Genomic DNA, 10,333 nt, shown 5'->3' with positions numbered 1-10,333 from the left:
CACTTGAGGACCGTGTTGGAAATACTTTGAAAGGAGAAGTTATATGCCAAGTTGAAGAAATGTGACTTTTGGCTATCGGAGGTCACTTTCTTAGGACACGTGATTTCGGATGAGGGTATCTCGGTGGATCCAAAGAAAGTAGAGGCAATTAAAGATTGGCAACGCCCGACGAGCGTATCGGAGGTCCGCAGTTTTTTTAGACTAGCGGGCTACTATCGGCGGTTCGTGGAGGGTTCGCCAAAATAACCACTCCGCTAACACGCCTCACACACAAGGGAGTGAAATATGTGTGGAGCGACGATTGCGATCGGAGCTTTAATGAGTTGAAGGAAAAGTTGATGACAACCTCGGTGCTTGCATTGCCGACGCCGGGGGAGACCTTTGTGGTATACAGTGATGCTTCCTATATTGGTCTCGGGTGTGTCTTGATGTAAAATGGCCGAGTTATAGCTTATGCTTCGCGCCAGTTGAAGACTTATGAAAAGAACTACCCGATTCACGACCTTAAGCTAGCGGCGGTTATCTTCGCGCTAAAGTTATGGAGGCATTACTTGTATGGTGAACATTACAAGATTTATACCGATCACAAAAATCTCAAGTACTTGTTCACCCAAAAAGAACTAAACATGCGACAACGGCGGTGGTTGGAGTTATTGAAAGACTACGATGTCACTATCCTATACCACCCCGGGAAAGCGAATGTCATGACCGATGCACATAGTAGAAAATTGGGAAAAAATTTGGCTTCGGCAATTACACCCCAACCATTATTACAAAAAGAGATACAACGGTTTGGTTTGGAAGTAGTAGCGCCGGGAGTGCCGGCTATACTTGCTACCTTAGTGGTGCAACCGACCTTGTTTGAGAGGATAAAAGAGCTACAAGTTTCAGACAAGTATCTCCAAAAGGTGCGCGGTGAAGTTGAGAGCGGTAGTGCCGATGATTTTGGCATTGGGACCGACGGCACACTCCGATTTCGAAATCTTTGGTGTGTACCTAAGAACAAGGACATCAGCAAGGCGATTATGCAAGAAGCGCATCAATCTCCTTATAGTATCCACCCCGGCGGCACCAAAATGTACTAAGATCTGAAGATGCACTATTGGTGGCCGGGTATGAAGAAAGACATTGGGGAGTTTGTTGCACAATGTCTTACTTGCCAACAAGTAAAAGCGGAGCGGCAGTTTCCGGCGAAAAAATTGCAAAGCCTACCTATACCCGTTTGGAAATGGAAAAATATCGCGATGGACTTCGTAATCGGATTGCCCCGATCTCAAGGTGGACATGATGCAATTTGAGTGATAGTAGACCGGTTGACGAAGTCGGCGCATTTCCTTTCGATTCATATTACTTGGTCGGGAAACAAGTTGGCTCAAGTATATATCGACGAGGTTGTGAGACTTTATGGTATTCCGGTATCAATTGTATCAGATTGGGACCCAAGGTTCACGTCTCACTTTTGGAGGAGCCTACAGGAGGCATTGGGCACACGGTTCGACTTTAGCACAGCATTTTATCCTCAAAGTGATGGTCAATCAGAGAGGACGATACAAATACTTGAGAATATGCTTTGAGCTTGTGACTAGACTACAAGGGCGGTTGGCATGATCATCTACCGATGGCGGAGTTTGCGTATAATAATAGTTATCAAGAGAGTATCGCGATGGCGCCATTCGAGGCCCTTTATGGAAAGAAGTGTGGCTCTACGATCCATTGGAGCGATGTGGGCGAGAGTGCTACTCTCGGCCCCAATGTGGTGCGGGAGGCGGAGGAGAAAGTCCGCCTTGCCCGCCAACGACTTGCTACGGCGCAATCTCGGCAAAAGAGCTATACCGACAAGGGAAGAAAGGATATCGAGTTTGCGTTTGGCGACCACGTATTCCTAAAGGTATCGCCGATGCGAGGAGTTAAACGGTTTGGAGTCCGTGGAAAACTAAGTCCCCGGTACCTTGGACCGTTCGAGGTGTTGGAGAGGGTCGGCGCGGTGGCATACAAGATAGCACTACCACCGAGGCTTGCGGGAGTACACGACGTGTTCCATGTATCGAATCGCCGCATGTACATTCATGATCCCGAGCATATCCTATCGTTTTAGCCGTCCGAGATTCAAGAGGACATGACTTACGAGGAGTTCCCGGCGTATATTATCGACCGAGAAGTGAGAAAACTACGAAACCGTGAGACAAACCGTGAGATTCCGTATGTTAAAATTCGTTGGAGTAACCACGATGACCGGGAAGCTACTTAGGAGTTCGAGAATGCAATGCGGGAGCATTATCCTCATCTCTTCACTGAGCTGAATTGAGGTATGAGTTTAAGTTTAAATTAAGTAAGTTTCACGGACGAAACTAATTTTAAGGGGTGGAGAATGTAACGTATCGAAACCCCGATAACGATTATTGAACTTTAGCCAAATTGGTTAAAGTACCGAGAGAAATGGATGAACAAATTCCAATTAGCATTCCAACAATGTTGGANTGAATTGAGGTATGAGTTTAAGTTTAAATTAAGTAAGTTTCACGGACGAAACTAATTTTAAGGGGTGGAGAATGTAACGTATCGAAACCCCGATAACGATTATTGAACTTTAGCCAAATTGGTTAAAGTACCGAGAGAAATGGATGAACAAATTCCAATTAGCATTCCAACAATGTTGGAATGGCTAAAAATGAGTTCTAGAAGTGTTACAAGGGTTTTGGTATCGATCAGCGCGAAATAGAATCGAAACGGAGCCAAAAACCAAGTCTGGGCAAAGTGTACCGGTACAACCATCGAGTTGTCACCGATACAAACAAGTGTACCGGTACAAAATGAAAGTGTACCGGTACAAATGCCCCAAACCCGAGAGAGCTGCTCTTGGATTTTCCTCTGCGTAATCGTGTTACCGATGACACCCTAAAGTGTACCGGTACACTTTGGGTCTGACAGCAAAATGAAAACTGCTGTAAATACAAATGTTTGGAGGGTTTTATTATAATTGTTACAACATGTTAAGACTCCAATGACCCTCCTCACTCTCTCCCACAGCCATTCACCCCCTCCCTTTTATTTCTCTTGCTTCTCTCTCTAAAGAGCTCTCCAAAAGGTGGATTTGGAGGGGATTTGAAGGAGAAACTTTGATTTTGGTGGCTTGAAAAAGATCTAGGGCTCTCCTACAAGGTGGACTTGGGGATAGCTTTTGGCTCTCTCTAAAGAACCCTCTAATGGTGAATTTTTAGGGCTTGTATTTTAAACCCTAGAAAATGATTTAGATAGTTCTAAATGAGCTTTTAGATGTTGGACGAGCCCTCTTTTACTTGTTTTAGATATCAAAACCTAGAATTGAGCAAATTGTGTCGTCAGGGCACCTAATTTGGGGCTTTTGCCTCCGAATGTTTCCAAGGCAAATTGACCTTGTAGAAACCTAATTGGAAGTATTTCCGACACGTGGGACAACTCTATTTGACGTTATGAAAAGGTTTAGATAAAGTTATTTTGAAAAAGCCTAATTTGGCTTCGTTTTGCCGTGGGCGAAAAAGTAAGACTTCAAAAATTTCGAGAAATTCACCGTAGCATCCTCTCAACCATCTAAGGTGGGTGGTGCATACCGAGGACCTTGGAATTCCTTTATGTCTAAAGTGTCATATTTGAGCATATGTGTATTGAGCATAAAATTTCATAGTAGGGTTATATGTGAGCATTTCATTGCATATTGTGAGTACAAATGCATGTGAGTTACTAGCAAGAATGTGAGAATTTTATAAACCCTATTTATGCATGACAAGTGAAAAGAATTTAGTGGATTTAGTAAACAAATGTGACATTTTGACATAGAAGTAGAAAGTGACAATGATGAGTCGAGAAGCTAGAGTTGGAACACTTACAAAACAAGTGTGGCATGTGTACAAGAATATAGTAGTGTATATGACACCAGTGAAAGTAAAGAATGCAAGTAAAAGTGTGATAGCGACATTATGACATAACAACCTTAGAGTTAAGGGTTATATGTGCATTGTTTCCTTATAGTTAAGGAATTGATTGAACTTGATATCCTTATAGCTAAGGATTGGATCATACTCACCTATAAGTCCTTGCTCGAGAGTGGTAGCTCCCCCTCGGGCGATGTGCTCCGGAGTTATCATCACTGGGTGTAGTAGTCTCCCCAGAGGACAGTCCCGTCGGGTGTAGTAGCCTTCCCGATATTGAGATTTGAGTTGGTGAGTTATTGAGGGCGAAACCTACGGGTTAGCCAAGAGATTGAGCAATGAGATTGTGACATTGCATTCATCATGAGCATATTATTGAGCATTACATTATTTATTGTTCAGGCATATTAGTTGCATTTGTATAGTTCGGTTACTATCTATATCTCTTTTCTTCTATTATGCCTGATTTAGACCTAGTGGGAAAGACGGCGTGGTCGGTTGCCGAACCTACTGGAAATTTTGTTGTAGTTCTCACCCCACTATTTTCACAGAGCCGGGATCGAGCGAGCCGGCGGACGATCGTGGTAAGGGCATCACGCCCTAGATAGAGAACGCCCGAGTTGGTTTCACATTTTGATTTAGTTGCATACCCTTTAGTTATCATCTTTTATATTTTGATGATTTTAGCATTATGAACATGTTAAATAAATGATGTAAAAAGGGATTATATTTCAATGCAAAGTTTATATTTTGAGATATCACGTGATGTAAAATAGAAGAAATGATGCAAAAATGTAAATGATTTTTCTAAGTGTAGTTTATTACTTGCACTATTAGCTATTGCTTGCCCTCATGCAAGCTATTGTGTTTGCTTCCGCATGTGCAAATTTTACCCTATTGATTCTTATTGTTTGGCCTTGGGCAGACAGGGGAGGCTCTGTCCGTTCGGCGTCTGTTCGACGCGTTCGAACCGGCCAAAAGGATCGGGCTCGGGGCGTGACAACTGGCCTGGTACCAGTACTACATTGGGCTGGTACCGGTACTCAGTACGTCTATTGGCCAACCCGAGGCTCGGGTTGACGAGCTCGGCTGTTTGGTATCGGTACGACAGCCCGTGGTACCGATACGCAGTGCAAACTGTAGTCTTTTGATTTTTTAGAGGTGTTTTTGGAATTGTAGCAACACTACATATACCCCACGCCCCTTTGTTGGTTCCCTGAGCTTCGAACCTGAGGAAAGAAGGTAGGGAGCCTCTCCACTTCCTCTCCTTTGTCATCTTTCCATGTTTGTTGGGATTTTTTAGGAATAATCACTTCTTTTGCTTCTTTTTGGCATCTTGGTGGCATTTCCACCTTGGGAGAAGCTTTGGAGCTTGGAGTGGAGCTTGTTGGAGGAGAGATTTCTAACCCTAGCTCACTTCTAGCTTGGTTTGGAGCTTCTAGAGAGGTTAATTGCTTACTTCTCTCCTTTAGATCATTTTTCTTGTGGTTTTTGAGATGAAAACCTAGAAATGTGAAATCTAGAGTTTATTTGGGAATTTTTGATTTGTAGCTTTTGAAGCTCAATTGATTGATTTAGAACCTTCATTTAGATTGGATTGGAAGGGCTCTAGCTTCCATTTGGGATTTGAGAGGGTTTTTCCAACATTTAGGTGAGTTTTGACCCTTTTATTGGGTTGGTTAAAGATGAACATTTTGGGTGTCGTTCGTTTCGTCTAACCCTTTTAGAATTTTCTCTAGAGAGCTAGGAGACTTGTGGACACCTTCGTTCACGCAAATGAAAGGATTGCAAGGAGTTCTTGGTGGGTTTGACTTCACCGAAATGGGTGAACTCCCCCTATGTTCTATTTCTTGTTGTAAAATAGAAATTCATGCATATTCATGCTAGAGGAAGTATTTGTAAATTTTAGAATACTTAAAAAGCATATGTTATGTATTATGAAATTTTGCCTCTATGTAGTAGAGGAATATATGCATAGTACTCATGCTAGTGTATGGTATTCTCGTGATATGGTTGGAATCACGTTGTATGTAGTTAAATGACGAGTACTTACTTGCTTTTGAACAATGGACGTATGCTAAAACATAGAAGGAAACATAATGTCATAAAGGGGCATTGAACTTGGAATATGTATGGATTTAGTAAACCTAATGTCATAAAGTGGTATTGGACTTAGTGAATGGCTAAAACTTCACATTGTGACATAGAACTAGACCTTTGGGTTGCTAGTAAATATTACCATGTTGGAGACATGATTACCGGGTCCTTGAGACGATGACTATGCTTGTTTGCCATTTGTGCTCATTCGCACATGCTTGTGTGGGTAGCTCACCACAAGCTGGCGCTCCGGAGTTGGCCTTCGCAACATATGTTCGCTCGTGCGGTTTTGGGTAGCCTACTGGGCCGGGTGGGATAGACTCATTCCTACAGTGGGAATATTGGAGCTAGCACGGGCAATTAGGCGGCACAAGCCGGGCTACCCTTGTCTAGGTCCTTAATTGGAAATGAAAATTGACATGTAAATATACAAGTGGCAATTACTACTTGATAGTAGATAATGGTTGGATATTGTAGTATACTTGTTGGACTTGCTTATTGCATAGTAGTATACTTGTTAGATATGCTTATTGCATAGTAGTATATTTGTTGGACTTGCTTATTGCATAATAGTATACTTGTTGGACCTGCTTATTGCATAATAGTATACTTGTTGGACTTGCTTATTGCATAATAGTATACTTGTTGGACTTGTTTATTGCATAGTAGTATACTTGTTGGACATATTTGGAACATATTAGTATACTCTCTGGATATATTAGTATACATGATGAACTAGTAACATTACATGTTTAATATCATGCTAAATTTGAGGCATAGTAGCGTAACAATTTAACACTTGTTAAACGTACATGCTGTATATTTTAGTTTCATACTTCTACTTACACCTCTTTAGCCTAGTGGTGTATTTCGCTGAGGTCAGCAACTTACCCACTGGGAACTATTGTTTAATAGTTCTCACGCCCTCTGTTTTGTTGTTTTTACAGAGCCTTCCATTCCGGGTGAGGCTAGGGATAGCGGCAAGGGTGTCGCTTCGAGCTAGTTAGCGAGGGGGTCTTGCTTTAGATGGATCATTTTTTCCTTTCATGTTATGTTGGAGAGAGTGAGTGTTTTTGTACCTATTTGTAGAGTCCACCATTTTGTATACTCAGTGCTATGTATGGATTTTTGGGTTCTATCTACTTCGGATTATGTTGGTTAATTAGCTCTTTTACTTATCCACTTGTCATTAGAATTTAGTTGTGCTCATGCTCTGATATCTCTAGATACTTATTTATCTGGGTTTTATTTATCACTTTGTTGTAGACGCCTTATATGTTGCAGGCATATGGCGGGTCTGGGTATGCGCGGGGCGGGCTTCTGCTGGGTCCCGGTGCGTGACAAAGAAAGTGTCGGAGATCTCAACGTTTAAAGCCTTTAGTTGAGCTGCTATGTTCCTCATCTCCATGATATGCTCGCGCACACCCTTGGCTCGATTGTACTTGATGCCCGAAAGTCGCTTCATCAGCGTGTTTGCCAAAGCTTTATCAAAGCTGACAAACTGCTCCTCAATGGCCTTTAGGTAATCCTTGGCTTTATCACATTCTGGAATCGATCCCCTTATGCTTTTTAATACTCTAGACTTTCTGAGTATCAAGCTTAAGCGATTGGATCGCTCCAACTTTTCCTGCGCAGATTCCTGCTGTGGAGTCATTGGCCCCACTACCTTAGGCGGTTGCTCAACGCACATAGCCAGGTCTAAATCCATATAGCTGTAAAAGAAATAATTTCTTTCCAATCAGAATAATTGTCCCCAATAAGCATAGGAATACGAGAAACATCATTAAGAAATGCAGTAGAGTAAGAAGCTGCAAAAACAAAGAAAATTCAACTGACATCTTTATACACAAGAACCGACCAATAGATCACTAGAATGTCACATCATACATCGGTATAATGCAGAACTAACCGTCCGCCACTAGCCGACAATCCTACCCCTCAGGGTATACCGACCGTATAGGTCATCAAATAGTCCAACCGACCAAGTAGGTCACGATAACAATGCAGTAAGCCGACCAAATAAGTCATAGATACGAGATATAAGAACCGACCAACTAGGTCACAAAACCAGATGCAACGCACTGACCGACTAGGTCATAAATCTCATGAATAATCACAGAACCGCTCTACTTCTAAAACATGATACTGGGTATGCAATCAACTAAGTAGAGCAATATAGAGATATGGAATGGTGCTAGGCTCAACATATAACATGCATGATAAACAATAAGGAAAGAGTGAAGGGAATATCACCGAGCGTGTACCACTATACCGACTTTGGGTCGAAGTACCTACCTGTACGTATCTTGCACTGGTCTCCCGACTGTGGAGAAGAATCAACCGGACCTATGAAGTGTCCACCGGGTTAGCATTCAACCCACAACCACGAACCAACTCACAATACCCACCAATAAATCTACGGGAATCGATTTCCCAAAACCGATTGCCGTAATACGCCGTAAGTCCTGAAAATCACACCGGGACTCCGTCGGGACCAACAAACTGCCCCGGAACTCACCGACTCGCGCTACGAGTCACCCGCTGTCACTAAACACAAATATTCATGTATCTTGGCAGCAAACGCACCTCTTCACATCGAAACGATTATCGTCGGATAATCGTTCTGATCCGGATTCCCGGAAGTGTCAAATTCGACACCGGAACCCACCATTGCTCATCCGTCGTTTATGAACTCTCGAAACAACGCGAGTGACAAGCCAACAAGGCTCAGCAACTACACAATATACCATGAGGCACTGTCGGAAGAATTCCGAACCGCAATTGAGTTCCGTCGGCGGATTTCACTGGAAAACGCATCGGAAAATCAATTTTCGATCTCCGAAAAGGCCTGGGGCCTTGGACAACCAGTCCAGAGGTCACCCACTGTCCGCACACACTGTCAACAGCAACCACTAAACATACAATTGCACAAAAACCTCTGCGACTACATAAAATCACATCATTTTATGTGATTTTTGCGGTTTTACGGTCCGACAGCGCAAACCAAGGGTATTCAAGCTAGGCCGAGACACCCGCTGACAGGTCTCGATGTGCCGGATGCCGTGCTCACCTTTCGGAGCACNGCCACTGTGGCAAGCGCAGGAGCGACGCGAAGTTCAGCGAAATAGCGTACACAGTGCCTAAATCGCTCTTAGCACGCAATCGGGGATTCGCTGTCCCCAACGGAGGTGAGCATGATGTTCAGCACGGATTAGGGATCATCGTGCTCACTTCCAGGAGTGTTGGGGTGTCCTCGGATTGCCGGAACAGCGATCCGAACCCGAGACTGTGCACAAAATAGTGAAATAGAACTCACTGGACCATGGGAAGCTCGGGTACGGTCGGCGGCGGCCGGGAGGCGGGCATGCCGGCGGCAGGCAGGTGCGGGTGACGGGGGGAGGCTGGGGCGTGTGTCAGCCGGCGACAGAAGGCGACGGCTGCAGCGGGCAATGATGCCCTAGCCACACCAAGCCGAGGAGAGCATGGCCCAGGTCTGGCCGACAGGGACCTCCGGCGGAGGGGAACCGGCGGCGGACGAGTGCGGCCGGCCAGACAGAGCCGGTGCTCACGCCGGCTGGCGGCGGAAGGCGGCGGCGGCGGCGCAGGGGCATCCCGAGCCCGCACGAGCTTGGCTCGGGCTCGGTGAGTTCCGTCCGGCCATGGCGGCGGAAGGAGCGGCTAGGGAAGGGAGCGGGCCTCCTCTGGAACAGAAAGGAGGAGGCGGAGATGGCGGCCGGCGGTCGAGGTGACGGCGCGGCAAGGCTCGGCCACAGCAGTCCAAGCCGGCTGCAAGAAGAGACCCTGGTGACAGCAGTGCTCGGGGGCAGCTATGGCCGGTTGGGAGAGGTCGCTGGAGGTCCATGCAGTCGTCGGAGGAGAGCCCAAGGGTGAGAGACCACCCTGCCGTGCTCTCGAGTAGAGAGAAAGATGGGATGGTGGCGGTATGATGGAGAGGGAGGCAAAGCTGCCTTTCCGACTGCTGGAAATGCGCGGCGGCGGCCGGGACGCGCACAGCGAGGGCAGGGGAGGGGGGTGCGGCGGGTAGGAAGGTCTCAGCTAAGGTGGTTAGCTGGGCCAGGGTTTTCCTCAATGAAACCCTAGCTAGCTCCTATATATACAAGGTGACAAATTGCAGGTAACTCCACCGATGAACAAAATTTTCAACCGAGTCCTTCACAGCGCGAGTAAATCGCATGGATACACCTCCACGCCCGATTTCACACAAAACAATACATAAAATATTGGGTGTTTTGCAAAATTACCGTTTCGCCACTAATAACCCCTCCTCGATCAACGCGCGATATCAAGAGATCCGTCCATCAGATTTGCGA

General features: G+C 45.2%; 1 protein-coding gene across 1 annotated transcript; it reads right to left on the bottom strand.

Annotated features, from left to right (window-relative positions):
- LOC109709077 lies at positions 2,003–7,656 on the bottom strand. Its single transcript, XM_020231149.1, has 3 exons — positions 7,369–7,656; positions 2,189–2,296; positions 2,003–2,083 (listed from the first exon to the last, which is right to left on the bottom strand). Exons 1-3 carry the CDS (start codon positions 7,654–7,656, stop codon positions 2,003–2,005), a joined length of 477 nt encoding a protein of 158 aa, XP_020086738.1.

Source organism: Ananas comosus, linkage group 4 (genome assembly GCF_001540865.1).
Source record: "Ananas comosus cultivar F153 linkage group 4, ASM154086v1, whole genome shotgun sequence".
Classification (NCBI taxonomy): Eukaryota; Viridiplantae; Streptophyta; class Magnoliopsida; order Poales; family Bromeliaceae; genus Ananas; species Ananas comosus.
Note: the sequence above shows the minus strand (reverse complement) of the source record. Positions and strands in the feature narration are given on the sequence as shown.